Here is a 15741-nt window from a genome sequence, read left to right as displayed (position 1 = left end):
TGACGGACCTTTTGCGGGAGAAGTTACTTCATGTGCTGCTCGGTATGAAATCATTTTATGGTGTTTAGTGTTTTGAAGTCTACAAGTGGTTCAGAAAATGTGCTCAAGGAACAGAGAGATTTTCCAACACATGGAAAAGCATATTTTTAGTTAATATTCAACCGGAGAGGCTGGCGACATCCTCAGGGGGTAACAAGCTTTGTGATTAATTTATGGACAGAAACTCCAGTCATTCTTTTCAGTTTACAACAGTCCCGCTTAAAGTATTTGTCCTGTGGAAATCCCATTTTACGCTGTAAATATCTTGAACTGGAAACACAGAACACATGTTCGGAGTGTTTCAAGGGAAGTCGGAGTCTGATACCAGAAGGCTGATGGGTAAAAGCCAAGTGGATGACACGCGTAGTTGTGCAGCTCTCACTGTGACCTTTACTGACCTTATACACCCCCCACCCCCACCCCAGCCTTCACCCTCACAGCTGAATACTAAACCCAGCTCCATTAGTACCAAGTCTCGAAAATAAAACTGCACTTTGCGGGCACTGCAGGATGTTGCCATCCCAACATTTCCCTTAACTTTAAGTAAGTCTTCCCTCTGACACATCATGGGGACAAGTCCCCACAATGCACCTGTGCAAACAGAGTCCTCCCTGTGATGCAGGTGCGTGCCACTGAGGGGGCCATGCCCTTGTAGGAGAACTACATATTAGCTAGGAAACTCAGCCTGAGATGTTATGGCCTCATTCCCCTTCTAACTGGTGTACATCATTATGTGTATTATAGTGACAATGCCCCCTGCTGTTTCGCACATGAAACTGCATTTTTTTTCAGGAAGAATGGAAACACCATCCGCTAGCTAGCAGGCTAACAGAGGAGCGGCCTGCTAATCTTGACTATGAGGCTCAATGTGACTGTGTTTTGCCATCCAGTCTTGTGGAATACCCCTGTGGACAACGCTAAACCTTGCCCGTTAGCTTGTCTTTGCACACTGTTGAGTCTTTCAGCAATACACTGCAAAAGTGACCTTTTTTTTAATGTACAGAGCATATCCCAGACCAAACAAACAAAACAACAGGAGGAGGAGTTTCAGCTTTAATTTTTGAATTTTAAATGGGACTCTAGGTTGAAAGGGACAGTAAAACAAGGACTTGTGTCGACTGCGAGCCATTAGCAAGATTTTCTATCTCACAGCTGCTGTGGGTCCAGCTTGACGAATATCACAGCAGGACCAAAAACACACTCTTTACACTTCATCCATCTTGTTGTAGAATCAGTTGTTTAACTTCAAATCAGGGTGAAGTTGTGTGGTACACAAACAACAAATTAACACTCCGTGTGAGCTGTAGTTCCCACAAGATGTCAGCAGAGGGCGCTGCTGCTCAAGCAAAACTACATAATGCGGCCAAGAGTAAAATATTAAACCAGAAAAAGCTCAGTACGGTTTACAGAGGCACACATAACACACCGGCCTGCTGTTGATTGGCGCCGATTTCATTTTTAAATGCTCCCGTTTTCAATATAGTACGACAGATCGACAGGTGTTAGCCAGTGTAAAGTTTAATGAGGACTCAGGTGTGGCCCCTTGCTCGTAAAAACCTAATCCACCGGGGAAGTAAAATATTTGTGTGTGCGCGTGCGTGTGTTGAGTATGTTATAAATGAGCTGGAGAGAGTTCTGTAGGTAGTTACACTGCATAAGCAACAAGCCAAACAAGCTGTAAATAAAATAAAAAAAATAAAATGTTTCGTTCATGAGCCTGCCCACCCAGCGTTTCTCGTCTGAAAATTTCCAGGTCATTTAAGGTTAATTCAAGGATTTCTAATTCTCTCATTGGGTCAAAATAATCAAAAGTGACTGAAATTACTGGAATTGTTCCTCTCTTCAGCAAGCCCACTTTGCCTGGAAACCACAAAATGAACATTTCCAACATGTCGCAGGGTGTCTGTAAGCGCTTTTAGAGGCTTTTTCCCACATTCTGCCCCTCCTGTCTCTGGCCAGACAGACGGATGTAGCTGTAGGTCAGAAAAGGGCATTTCATCTCCGGACAACCGTGTACATGCTAGCCAGTAACATCTGGTCTTTGCACAAGCAGAGATGTTCTCATATTTGTGATTGGCCAGCTGGTACGTAGCCGATGGCTTGAAATAAAGCAGATTTCCCATTCATCCTTGTGCTAAAGCCCAAAGGGAATCAGTAGGGTAAAACAATAATCCTTAAAACAATTCTATTTTGGTTTTGATCTCTTGAGGTGACATTAAACAATATTAAGGCTAAGCCTCAAGCTGGTGATTATGGTGTGAAGCCTATTGAGATAAACAAATAAGCAGAATTTATGAACAGCTCAGACAAATCTAGATCAGAGAAGTTTTGGCTTTGTTGTATTTGATTAAAACATTTAAAAAGTGTAGAGCGTATCATTTCCTGCAGACACTACTGTGGCACTACCGTGCTAGATGGAAGCAGGACCAAGGCATCCAGAGGGAGAGAATTTGTGATATATTCGTGCCACATGCTAAATCTGTCTGAACTCTTGTGGCCCTTTGAAACGCCGCTAGACGACACTCACACAAGTCTGTGTAAACAGGTTTACCTCGGACCAGTCAAAGCAAGTGCTCTCTCATTTAATTAGTCCGTCCTAAACCTCTTTGAGGCGTGAAATGATCCCAACAGCAATCCACACAAATCTCCTCACTCCCCCAGTACAGTTAAATTAGCCCACATGCCCTTGATCTCCAAAAACATGTGCATCACCTCCTTCAGTCGTCCCCACCCATGAAAAACACATTCCTGCAAGTACTGTGCATGTGCCAGTACACACTCACAAGCCGCTGGTGATCAAATACAACAACTATTCCTTTTAAACGCCAATAACGTTGAGTTTTAGAAGAAACTCTTTCGTTAATTACGCATTTTTATCATAGAGGTTGCAGTTCTTAGTGGTGTGGGACTGGGCTGCATCACATTGAGAGGCGTTCCCAACGTGCACAAAATAAAATAAAACGTCATCCAGAGTCAAACTCACCAGGACCTAAAGGATTAACATCAAACACGCAAAAAAACAAAGACTAATCACTGCAATTCCTTGGAAAAGAAAATATCGTCACTCGAGACAGAATCCCTTTGATTCGCTTGAGAACTTTATTACATTAACTTATGTATATTTTTAGTTTCCAGTCATTATTGTTGTTTCATTATAGCCAAAACAAATGGATTAAGAGAGCTGTATTGAACTGAACTAATGCATTGCCAGATTTTCTTATTACAAGCAACAATGAAAATAAGGTGGTTTATAGTTATCGTTAGTAAAATAATCTGTGGAAAAAATACCATTAAGATAAACCTTCTTGATGAGATTTTTTTTGAAATTAGATGATATAATCTCAAACACAAGCTCCTTCATCTCACTGAGTACTGCCTATATGAAGCCGTCCCATATGAACTTAAATGCTTTTTTAACCAAATAAAATTTAACGATTGCACTCGGAAAACGTTAAATTCTGCAGAGAAGTATTATTAATTATATTGTACTGGTAGACCTGATGAAGTGGCCAGTGTGAGTACATATAAATAAGAGTAAATAGTAATATAACTTTCTCTAACTGGCGGAGAACAAGAGCTTAATTAACCTTGTGAGATATTGTCAACACATCTTTATTAAGATCTCATTTTAACAGCAAGATATTACAAACTACTGTGGAACCACTGATGTTCTGGTGGGCTTTCACTGTCGCATTCAAATACGCACAATGAGATTGAAAATGTAAGTTGCAAAGGAAACAGAGGAGAGAGAAAAAAAAAAAAAAACCTCTGTCATTTGATAGCAAGGGATTTAAGGAATTTGGTGACACATCATCCAAGACATCCTGCTTTGAGAGGACCACTTTACAGTATGAGATCAGAGAGAAAAGAGAGGAGGAGGATACAACAAGAGAGAGACCAAGATCAAGCCCAGCCAGAGCTGCAGTCAGAGCTGCAGAACCAGCAAAGAACACGGGAAAGTTTCCGAGGCACAGTCCCACTTGGTTTATAGTTTCAGTAGAGAATTACACAAAGTTTTAGCGGCAGAAGCAGAAAAAGAAGAAGAGAAAGAAGAAGAAAAAGAAGAGTTCCAGAAACTTTTGGTCTTGTTCAGGCATCATGACACAACAGGTCAGCGGCTCTCCGTTCCTCAAGCCCTTCTTTCTGAAGACCCCTGTCCGAGTGGTCAGCCCTCTGCAACAGAGACGGCACACACTCCCGGCCAGCGAGTTCAGGAACCTCACACCACAGGACGCCATCAGTGTGTTTGAGATCGAGAGAGAAGGTGAGTCCACTTTCTCTTGATATACGAACACGTGAGCAGTTGAAGTTCAGTGCTGTCATGATTCTAAATACTCCGCCACCGTAGCCAAAAGGTCTTACTGACAATATCTGGAGAAAAAGTAAGATTCTACTTATCTATTGTGTGTTTTGTCTCTCTTTTGAAAATAGAAAATGTAACATAGTGAAGAAGTGTACGGTCTGTTTATTAAAAATAAATACAAAAATAATAAGAACACTGAACCAGATGATTACTGGGTATTAATGTTTCGTTTCTAAATATTTTCATTATCATTATGGATGCAAAATGTTAGATTTTTTTTGTCTGACATTTTCTACAACAAATCTAGCTGATATTTACTGATAATGACATTATATTTATATGATTTATATGTTTACATGTGAACATTGTAAACGTTAAAAATAGTTTTCTTAATTTCCAAAACATTTGGAAAAATCCATAAAATCATGCATTTATCATGTTATTTCCTTGAAAAGTATCAGTATATGGTGACCCCCAGAGACGATGATTGTAACCTTCTTGAGTTGATCAAACGCCAGGTAACAGAGTCGTCCTATCCCACTGTGACCTGGTTGTCTCTTCTTTCACCCCCCAGCCTTCGTCTCCGTGTCTGGTGAGTGTCCACTCACCCTGAACGAGGTGCTGAACTTCCTGGGTCAGTGCCCTGAGCTGTCTCTGGGCTGGTTCGAGGAGGGGCAGCTGGTAGCTTTCATCATCGGCTCTGGCTGGGACAAAGAGAGGCTTTCACAGGTCAGCACGGGTGTGAAAACTAGCTTCTGTTGCTTTTGTATTTTCACATACTTAGTGCTTCTTTGATTCTCCATGCAGGAGGCCATGACGCACCACGTCCCAGACACCCCCACCGTCCACATCCATGTGCTGTCAGTGCACCGCCATTGTCGCCAGCAGGGCAAGGGCTCCATCCTCCTGTGGCGGTACCTGCAGTACCTCCGCTGCATGGCAGGCCTCCGCAGAGCTCTGCTGATTTGTGAGGACTTCTTGGTGCCCTTCTACCTCAAGGCTGGCTTCAAGGAGAAAGGCCCGTCAGCCATTTCTATATCCAACATGCAGTTCCAGGAGATGGAGTACATGCTGGCTGGGCAGGCGTATACACGGCGAAACAGCGGCTGCTAGTCTCTCAACACCTTCCCCAACTTTAATCCAGCTCTAACATGGACTCAGGGCAGATATGAATTCAAAGGTGAGCAGGCAGGAGGGCAGTTAGAGACGCAGCACCAGTGCGCACCAGTGGACTGGCTCCACCATCACGTCACTTGACCAAAAGACTGTGTGAGGACAGCGAGGACCAGGAGTAACTTCACTTCTTCCAAAAAGAGTTATTTGGCTTAAAATTACATGTCTTCTGTACCCTGTGGCATCATTTTGTTTTTACATGCATTTGTTGTTTGTCATGGAGGCAATTAATGGAAAATGTGAAATAAATGCATTAAATCTTGGTTTGTGCTGCAAAGACCAGTGTGTTGCTGTTTTATTTGTCAACTCTCTTAAGTGTTTAGTCATTTAAACATCGGCCTTGATGGTTGAATAGTAGCAGGCGTATCTGTTTTGTGCTCTTGAAGTCGAATAATGATAAAACTAGAGAGCACTCAGACAGCACATAACTTTGCTAAGGTGATATGACGTCATCAGATTCAGATATATTCCAAAATCGTGTTGATCGATTCTTCAACCTGAGTTCTATCATTGAACAAAATGTAATTTAAAAAAATGAATATTTTTTGAGTTATCCAGCCAAAAGACAGAAAAACAAACCATAGCGCGAGGGAAAAAAAAACAAACTATCAAATCTACATCAGTAAACACGAGAAAGACACAATTTCATTTGATAGATGTTTTTTTTTTTTTTCGTTTTTACTGTTCTCTTCAGTTACATGTGAGTAGACAGGTAACTAAAACGCTACCGTGTTCAAAACAATCATCACTTCTTCAGAAGCAATAAACAAAGAAAACATTTGAGTGCTCAGCATAACGTAACAAAAATATGGCAGTAGTTGGAACATTTATCAACAAGGCACTGAAGGTATTGATATTTAATTCTTTTCCCGTCCCTGCTTCTGTATGAAGTTGCCTGAATATTAATAAAATCTATGGTTGACGTGTAACATTCCTTCAGTCTGTACCAGCGCTGACGTCTCGGGTTCCTGCCTCAAATGTAAAAGGCAGCTGGCAGCTTTGATGAGGTTCAGACGTGCCATGTTTCACTGGACAGTGAATGAGGGAGTGATAATGACTGTCGGTGAGCAGGGACCAAGTCCTTGCGACGAGTGGGATTTATACTTTACAGAGTAGAAAAACACAAGCATTTCATTACAGTTCACAGAGATGAGGACAGCTGGCTGATATCATTTGTCAGTTCACATCTTTTGACCTGATACCTCCTGTTGTGCCCACGCTGCCCTTGCCTCAGTGGAGGTGAGCGTTGAGGTCGTACTTCTCGCAGAATTTGTCCGTGAAGGGGATGCAGGTGAGCAACTCGCACCAGTCACACTTGATTGGATAGACATAGAAGAGCACCACGAGGCCTGAGAAGAGCCCGACAAACACCAACAGGAAGACGATGATCTGACAGCGTTTGCGGTACAGGTCCATGCGGCCGAAGCTGATGTACGGTAAGAAGGCGAAAGATAGGAAGAAGCCGGAGATGAAGCCACAGATGTGAGCGAAATTGTCGATCCAGGGCAACAGCCCGAAGGCAAAGAGGAAGAGCACCACACAGAGGAGCTTGGTGAAGGCCTGCCACGGCTGGGCCAGGATCTGCCAGCTCTGGAACAACTCTACAAACAAGCAGGCCAGGATCCCAAACTGAGAGCCAGCTGGTCCCACCTGGAACACAGTGTTCATAAACATTTATGACATCATTTATTACCATCTCCAATCAATCTGAAAGTTATTTTACAGGCGTCAGTCTGATGATCACCTCTGCTCTGTAGGGCAGGAAGATGGCCGACGCCAAGTTGCCAGTGATGCCACTGAGGATGTAAATGATTGAAATGCGCAGCCAGCCCGCCAGCTTCTCCAGGTCCCTCAGGATGGTCATCTGGAAGGCCACCGACACCAGGCAGTGAAGGATCCTGGGAATGGGGGGGGAGGGGGTAGTAAGGACAAAGTGCTCGTGCGTGAGTGCAAAGCTGCACGTGTCAGGGGAGATAATCCACTCGACAGCCGACTGAGATGACTTTACCTATCGACCAAATCTGTCTTGATCACACTGAAGCTTAATGAAGGCACTTTCTTTAATTACCCAGGAAAGACATAAGCGGCAAGATGAAGATGAAGCACTGCTCCTCTTTAGTGTGAGGTCGACTGTTTTGCGCTGACAGAACCGTCCTGATAACGCACAAGGAGCAACTCTTAACGGGATAAAAATGACAGAGCTCTGATCTTCCTGTTCCTCGCCACAGGATGCGAAATCACGACAAGATTCGCATTTTCTGTTTTCTACTGTTGACGAGCACCTTGAGGACGATGACGTGTTAATATCAGCATGTCCTCCGCATCGGCAGATTTTGGTCATTTGGTAAATATATCAGTGTCGTCAGATGCCATTTATGCCCAAGTCTCTTCACCTTTGGTCAGCATGTGTTATTGTTGATGAGGAAACAATGAGGTAAAGTTAGCATCTATGGGCTTTGGAAATAAAGACAAACTATTTCTAAACATTCACAATGTTTACATGTGTTTTTTCGGTATGTGAATATCATATAAACTTGTTTTTGTATAATAAATTAGATATCGGATTGGCCGGATTAGGTCTAAAAATATCAACACATCATCCATCCATCTACTTTCTTCCAACTTATTCCTATTATTAAGGGTCACAGGGGGGGCTGGAGCCTATCCCAGCGTCAAAGGGCGAGAGGCGAGGTTCACCCTGGACAGGTCATCAGTCCGTCGCAGGGCCAACATAGAGATACAAACAACCATTCACACCCACGGTCAATTTAGAGTATCAATCAGCCTCGTCCCCAATTGCATGTCTTTGGACTGTGGGAAGAAGCTGGAGTACCAGAGAGAACCCACGCAGGCACAGGGAGAACATGGAGACTCCACACAGAAAGATCCCGAGCCAGGACTCAAACCCAGAACCTTCTTGCTGTGAGGTGACAGTGCTGACCACTGTACCACCGTGCAGCCATCAACACATCAGATTTTGGCAAAAAAATTCAATCCTGCGCATATAATATGTGCATGTAATGTTGAGTTTATAATCATAAAGCCCATATTTTTCAGTTCAGATCTCACCTGCTGACACTGACATTAATTCCAGGATCCACTTTCTTGTTGTTGAAGTTACAGATACCTGACGAGTCATTAAATTCAAATTTCTTCTAAAGCAATTCATTGGTGGATCTTTGATGTGTCCCATGTGATGTTGTAGTGGTATACTGGTCCAGTGAAAGCAGTCAGCTGGTCTGGGTATAATATCAGTATTGGCACCTGATTCCTGTAACCCTGATCAGAGATCCTATCACTCCTTTAAAGTGGACTACATGAGCAAAATATATTGAAAATGCGATGGGAGGAAGGAGGAAGCTTAACTACTTTCCGTGATTCTGACAGCTACACACTCACCCGGCATGCAGGAAAAGTGAGAGCCAGAGCCTGTAAAACTGATCTGGGATCTGAGGGTTGAGGAAAGGCAGCAGTCCACACACATCATCCATGCAGTGCACCTGGAGGACAGAGGACAGCGAGTTAGGTAACATCCCTCTTTGAACGCATGACATGACCGTCACAATCATGCAAACAAAGAGAACCCTGCAGTTTTCCAACAGCAGCTGATTTATCTCATAAATTCACCTTCGAGCTTGTGACCTAATTTTCATACGATAGTTGCTTACTTGGGAGCAGAGAGTAGCTTCCTCATGAAAGTAGCCCTTCATGAAGTCACAATATTCCCGGGATGTGATTTCACACCTTGAAGAGTACAAGCAGCGATTAGTAAACGCGTTAAACTAGTTATTCTTCATGTGTCTGACTTGTCCCACAAGTTTCCACGTCTCCTCACCTCCCCTTGGTTCCGATGCAGCAGGGTCGGCCTGTGATGGTACAGTCTATATGAGGCAGGTTGGTGTGGTTCCCTGTGTTGTACCTGGTACAAATCTGAGAGGAAGAACCAACAAATTATATGAATATCATCAGCCTTTCTGGTGTATTTACATGCAGGCACTTATGTTGATAAATGTGCAGTAATCAGTTATTCAATAATATTAAAAGCAAATACAAGCCAACCCACAATGTGTGGAGATGTTTACTTGTTCACTTGTTCACTGAATATTTGGCCAATTTTTTACCGAACTTGGTGGAAGAGTGTAATATGGATCTGATAAATTTCCAGGCTGACTGGTCATTGCGCCACACGGTGGCAAAAGGAAATGTCATGTTTTTTACACTTTGCCGTACTCCTCCCAGTGGGTCCACCTGATCCGTCTCAAATTTGGCCAGAGGCATCTTGATATCTTGATGAACAGTTACCGTGAAGACCGAGTTTCCCTTAAGAGGTATTACTGTTGCATGGTGGCTAATTTTGATGACACAGAACAGTTGGAGCTGGAATCCACGTGGTGAGAAGTTTGCCAGTCTTTACAGGTTTGATGAGTGTAAATTATGGTCATAGCACCATTGAGTGTTTGGAGGAAGTAAGCGTGCTGTAACAATTCATCTGCATCAGTATTACAATGTACTGTCTTCATGTGATTTACAACGACAGAATAAATCGTAAGTGTATTCTCTAGCACCACCTAGTAGAGGCAGGAAGTGATATTTGCACCACACATTTGGCTCCTTGTTCACGCAAAATCCAACTATTACCAGGTTTCACCCTCTTGCAACACATTACCACGTGCAATTATGCATTTTCTATTCCAGCACCATCTAGTTGTCCATGCTAGATGATATTTCATATCTTTCTCACTAAGGTCAAACCCTGAGTGAGTGCATGATCACCTAATATATCACATTTCAGATCTGATTAATCTCCACACCCCTGAATCTGAATCTCTCAACATATAATTGCATTTTAGTGCACTTACTGGCCACTTGGTGATGTCATCAGGCCATTCATGAGGTGATACTGAGGCAGGCTCTAGACATATCCTGTGGGAAACAAAATAATTACCAACCAATTTCAGTTAATCAACACAGTGAGATTAAACAGAAGAACTAGCGGTGCACTGTACCTGGGATCCTGGTGGCACACGGAGCCATACTGTCGGTCTTTCCCATTTAGCTGGGGAGTGCTGGAATGCCTCGGCCACTTCACCCACACAGCTAGAGTGCTCTAGAGATCAAACCACAGGCAGAGGGGATAAGTTACAGTTTCAGTCTTAAGTTCAAAAATCAAAGCACCACCAATACTGACCGAGCATTCCTCCTCTGAGGTTTGGACGCAGCCGGAGCGATCGTTTCGCACACAGCAGGCAGAGTTGCGTTCGATGGCTCTCTTTTCCCTGATAAACTCATGCACTTGCATGTCCTGCCGCATGCATGGAGAGTATTTGGCCCCCAAGTGGATCAGAGCTTCCTAAAATGAGTGGAGGAATTAAAATGCATTATTTATTTACACTAGTGTTCCTTCACAATTGTATCTAACATATGGTGACGCGGGCTTACCGAGCTTGGCCCAATCCAGAAGTTCTCCTGCTGTACAAACTTGACATTTTCATATACGCCTTTGTTTCTTAAAACCTACAGATGAAGACATTCAAACAAGAAATAAACAAGAGATGTACGGCCAAAGAAAATCTTAACAGACACAAGTGAGGTGAGGACTCACAGAATCAACCGTCTCATGCTGGGAGAAGCCCACCGGCGCGATACCATAGATGCATACAGCCAAGATAGTGATGAGCAAGTGGACAAAAGTGATCCAGTATGTAAAAAAAGGCCTAGAGGACACAGAGAGCATGCATTTAGAAACAATAACAGCACTGCATCATCATTGTTTGAGCAGACAAAGATTGTTCCTGATCTGTTGAGCACCTGTGGTCATCCATGTCCTCTATTTGCCTCTTGACGTAGCTGTCAATGCGTTTGCGGTAAGTGCGGTTAGTGAGCTTCCCCACCATCCCCAACCCATAAGGCCTCTTCTCTCGGGCAAACAACTTCTTGACCGGTACAACGATCCGCTGGCCCCGCCGCTGTCCGTTGACACTCACCACCTCCTGCCGCAAGGGCACCTTTGGTGGGCCTGGGGTTCCTTCTTTGGCTTTACGCCAGCCTCGCTCCAGAGGTCTGTAGGGAAGATTAAAGGAGGGCCAAAAATGAAAATGACATAACAACAACCAGGTCAATTATATTAATTTCTATCTGACTGGTAATCGGGGCGGCACAGTGGTGCAGTGGTCAGCACTGTCGCCTCACAGCAAGAAGGTTCCGGTTTCGAGCCACGGCTCGAGCACGGGGTCTTTCTGTGTGGAGTGTGCATATTCTCCATGTGCCTGCGTGGGTTCTCTCCAGGTACTGCGGCTTCCTCCCGCAGTCCGAAGACATGCAACAGGAGAGGAGGTTTAATCAGATACTCTAAATCAGTGGTCGGCAAAAGCCGGCCCGAAGGCCACAAGTGGCCCTTTAGCCAAAAAAAAAAGGCCTGCCACATGGTGAGACTAGTCAGGGGAATGAAAAAAAAAAAACTTGACATGAGGAGGACTGTTGCTGCTGTAGTTCCAGTGAGTGGGCGGAGCACCAGGCTTCATAAACGCAGCAGTGGCGGTGACAGCGCATCGTTCGAGGCGGCAGCAGATGCACCGTCCAGCCTGCATTAAGTCCCTTAAAGCTCCCACACATTACACGCAGAGACGTGGAAATCCACACGTGCATGCTAGTTAACTAACTTCAGCAACACAACAATGGATGCGACCGCCACCATTGTTTGTGATTGCCGACCTGAGACAACAGCCCGCCATCCGCAAACGACTGTTTGCTTTCATGTATCAAACTGTAAACTTTGAACATGACAAACATGACTTCTTGTGGCCATTTTCTTCCGGAGACGCACATATTTTTCCCGGAAGTTCTTCCACTTCTTCATGCATTCGGCAACCTTCTCTAAGCGGACCAATCACAGTCCTTGACATTCACGTCACAACACGTCGATGCGATGCGTAGTCAGGATTTTTTGGAGGTGCATGTCAGGCTACGGCGTAGGGTCCACGTAGGGGTCTGCGTCGACGGCGCGCAGAAGCATAAACCAGGCTTAAATGTTAGAAAATGGATGGATGGATGGATGGATGGACTGGTAATGGATACGGCTGAAAAAATATGGAAACTCTTGCCTCTGAGTTTAAGCAGTCGATCTTGTACACCATCTTTGGTTTGACAATATATAAAATCTCTCCAATAGCACACACCAGTCTTCATAACTACTTTCAAAAATGCTCATAGCCAGGATGACATTTTTTTATCAAGCAAAGCTCCAGTAATAAATGATTCATAGGTGCTTAGCTCACAGCATGAGGTGACTTCTCTCCAGGGCCGTCTTATCAAGGGCGCTGCCTGTCAGCTCCGTCTCATCCTTCTTGCCACTGGGCTCCACCTCCTTCATGGCCGCCTCGGACGGTGACTCAAAAACCTCGTCCGCAAACGTGGACAGCTCCTCGTGCATCAGAATATCCTGCAGGTACAGGAAAGAAAATACTTAAAAGAGGTGCAAAAAATATCCTATTTCTTTAGTTTTTTTTAAAACAAAATAAAAATGGTCATCCAAAGTATATGAAAATGTTTGTATGGTCACTAACTCTAGCAAAGAAAGACGTGTCCAGTTCATCAGGAAAATCAACCATGTCTTCCTCCATGAAGCTGGCAGGTGTGAAGCTACGTCTTTGGGCCCGTCTCAGAGTGCTGTCCCGTAGTGAGCGCCCCTGAAACAAACATCAAAATATGCATTTACAGCTTTAATCTCTCCATCACTCCAGTTTACAAAGTGATACAGTATCGGAGTAAAGTCGTCGCATATCTTTGCATATCTATGAATCTCCCTGATGGATCTCATCGGTCCAGCTCACCTTGACAAGAGCTGCTGCTGCCCTGAAGCTCATCTTGGCCACAGATTCCCTCTTGCGTCGGCGAGGCATTCGGTTAAGACCTGAGCGGGAGCTGGTGAAGGAGCAAAGTGAGGCAGCTCCAGGGGTGATGGGGGTCTGAGGTACGCTGTAGCCATCCACCTCCTCCACCATCCGGAAAGCTCGTCCTCTTGCCAGTGGATCCACAATCTGGGAACAAATGGGCCAAGTGAAAATGAACAAAAACAAAGAGAAAGCCATATTTTGCCATAAAGTTCCCCTAATTTGCTTAGCGATAGATTTAATTATTATTTTATTCATTAATTTTATGGATTTAAATTGTGATGCAGCATTTAACACTTCCACTATTTTACCTTCTGCATGCCGTGCTGTGACGAGGGGACATACAGAGGAGGAGGGGTCTCAGTGCTGGTTAAGGAGATGTTGTCCTGGCTGGGTAGGTCCATCTCTCGGATCACCTGTGGCTTCAGCTTCCCATAGCGCAGGCTGCAGTGGCGAAGGCTCTTCCTCTGCCATTTCTGTGTGGCATCACCGTCCTTACTGACCCCGAACCAATCCGCTGTGCCCCTAATACCACAATGACGATGTTTCAGTTCTGGGTCAGAAAACTAACAGACAAGCCTCAATTCTCACAGAGAGATTAAATTCCGACCGGCTAAGTGACACTAGGAGCTACTGACTAACTAAGAGGAGTCCTGCATGTTGAAGAGTGAGTCAGTAAACATGGGAGCTGCTGATAAGATGAAAGGTCCTGGGATATATATAAAAAAAAAAGGTGTTCAGGTAATAGACACAGTGGAAGGGACAAGCCTGGACATGTTTCTGTCCAGCCACACACACACACACACACACACACACACACACACACACACACACACACACACACACACACACACACACACACACACACACACACACACACACACACACACACAGTACCTTTACTTACAAGCCTCCTCATCTCAATAAAAATTAACTTCTTTTTGTCTCCTACTCCAGTTTTTTTTTTTGATCAACACATTCCTACAATAACATCGTTGAAGTGGGAGCTTAATAACTAACAGAGCACACAATGTGTCTGCACCCGAGGCCAGGAAGTGGAAACATTCTTCAAAGGAAACATGAGAGAAGTTGAGTTTCTGCACTAACTGACAGCTGCAGTGCGAATGGCTGCTGGGTTTGACTAAAATCTTCGGCTCTTGTATAGACACAATTTTCACAGGTGCTATTGCTAACTGATTGCTACACTAGCCTGAACGTTTGACCAGCGTGATTTCATTGTCCAACTGTCAAAACTTTGCGTGACAAGCTGGCAAACATTCTCTTGCTGAAGTTACAACATCATGTGATTAATGTTGTTTGCTGACATCCTCCCACTTCCAGTCTGGATGACTACTGTTTTTTTTTTTTTTTTTAAAGAGGAATCTGTAACAGGAAAATGGCACAATACTCATCTTTCCTCTGGAAACATGGAACATGGAATTTTGGGGGTAGAAAATGTATTCCAAATATGGATGTTGATAGAGGCACATTCATTTAAATTTACCTCTGTCAAAGAGGTAATATGAGCTCCATTGTGGGAGGAGAAAAAGGAATTAACATTACAGGGAAACAGTAAGGAAGTTCTGGAGGCCATGCTGATCAAATTGTAGATCCCTAATCCCAAAGCATGAAATTCAATAAAATTCCTTGATTTCATATGAAATGGTTGGAAGAACATTTTGGCTTCCATGAATCATCTTGATTTTCTGGATCTGGGATCTATTTCTAAGATGACAGTCGATAGCTCTGATGATATTTTGATGTATTGTGGAGGATAAGCCCCCAGACATGGGACGGATCGTGCTCTGGGCTGGTGATCTAAGAAATCATTTTTTAGGGGTAAAATTCATTTACTTGATACGATTGTGATCAGATTCAATATCTGTGTAGCCTGCTCGGCGGAGGTAAACGCTCCCTAGTTTGAAGAGACGACATTGTGGCCGGTGACTGAGTGGAAAACACCGATTCTTTTAAATCTTGTTATATGAAACACTGACAGCGGGTGACAACTACACGTCTAAAGTCACATTAGCCATATCAAGCAAAAAAGAAAGAAAGACAAACATACACTACATAGTACACACAAGACCTCAGTCTCGTTTTGAAGACCTGCAGTCTCATAAGGTGCTTCCTGCCGTACCTGAGCAGGGTTCTGGAGAGCGAGTGGTGTTTCCTGGTGCAGCGGCGAGCAGCTCGCTGCCCCTTAATGGGCACCGTGTTAATCCGCTCAAAGTGAACCCTCCTGCTGCTGTGACCAGGCAGAGCAGCGCCAGAAAGTGGTGGGAAGGAACAGAGGGAAAGAGAAGGAAAGAGAAGAGACCACAACAGGCAATGAGA

At 44.1% G+C, this 15741-nt stretch overlaps 2 protein-coding genes across 5 annotated transcripts in view; one reads left to right on the top strand and one right to left on the bottom strand.

Annotated features, from left to right (window-relative positions):
• The first annotated feature begins 3888 nt into the window (after positions 1-3888).
• aanat2 (arylalkylamine N-acetyltransferase 2) lies at positions 3889-5780 on the top strand. The gene is made up of 3 exons (XM_086184091.1): positions 3889-4303; positions 4917-5071; positions 5150-5780. Exons 1-3 carry the CDS (start codon positions 4138-4140, stop codon positions 5453-5455), a joined length of 627 nt encoding a protein of 208 aa, XP_086040217.1. The 5' UTR covers positions 3889-4137; the 3' UTR covers positions 5456-5780.
• rhbdf1a (rhomboid 5 homolog 1a (Drosophila)) overlaps positions 5779-15741 on the bottom strand; it is a 40314-nt gene continuing 30351 nt past the window's right edge. For 2 of the 4 annotated variants that reach the window (XM_086184084.1, XM_086184083.1), the window contains exons 4-18: positions 13716-13929; positions 13345-13551; positions 13078-13200; positions 12790-12953; positions 11324-11575; positions 11118-11229; positions 10955-11029; positions 10704-10865; positions 10522-10622; positions 10375-10438; positions 9351-9445; positions 9184-9259; positions 8915-9015; positions 7260-7413; positions 5780-7165 (exon numbers count right to left, since the gene is read on the bottom strand). In XM_086184084.1, the coding sequence (XP_086040210.1) occupies positions 6746-7165; positions 7260-7413; positions 8915-9015; positions 9184-9259; positions 9351-9445; positions 10375-10438; positions 10522-10622; positions 10704-10865; positions 10955-11029; positions 11118-11229; positions 11324-11575; positions 12790-12953; positions 13078-13200; positions 13345-13551; positions 13716-13929 (2320 nt within the window). In that variant the 3' untranslated portion in view covers positions 5780-6745. Of the gene's footprint in view, positions 7166-7259; positions 7414-8914; positions 9016-9183; positions 9260-9350; positions 9446-10374; positions 10439-10521; positions 10623-10703; positions 10866-10954; positions 11030-11117; positions 11230-11323; positions 11576-12789; positions 12954-13077; positions 13201-13344; positions 13552-13715; positions 13930-15544; positions 15653-15741 lie in introns of all 4 variants that reach the window. The other 2 variants (XM_086184085.1, XM_086184082.1) reach the window with 2 other exon arrangements.

The sequence above is a fragment of the Aulostomus chinensis genome, chromosome 18, assembly GCF_037954235.1.
Source record: "Aulostomus chinensis isolate RoL2024-O1b breed Wild chromosome 18, RoL_Achi_v1.0, whole genome shotgun sequence".
NCBI classification, from domain to species: Eukaryota; Metazoa; Chordata; class Actinopteri; order Syngnathiformes; family Aulostomidae; genus Aulostomus; species Aulostomus chinensis.
The sequence above is the reverse complement of the archived record's forward strand: the minus strand, read 5'-3'. Positions and strand labels throughout refer to the sequence as shown.

Coding starts and splice junctions, on each gene's coding strand:
- aanat2 (XM_086184091.1), top strand. CDS start 4,138: ATGACACAACAGGTCAGCGGCTCTCCGTTCCTCAAGCCCTTCTTTCTG. Junction 4,304..4,916: donor GTTTGAGATCGAGAGAGAAG/GTGAGTCCACTT, acceptor TTCACCCCCCAG/CCTTCGTCTCCGTGTCTGGT. Junction 5,072..5,149: donor ACAAAGAGAGGCTTTCACAG/GTCAGCACGGGT, acceptor TTCTCCATGCAG/GAGGCCATGACGCACCACGT.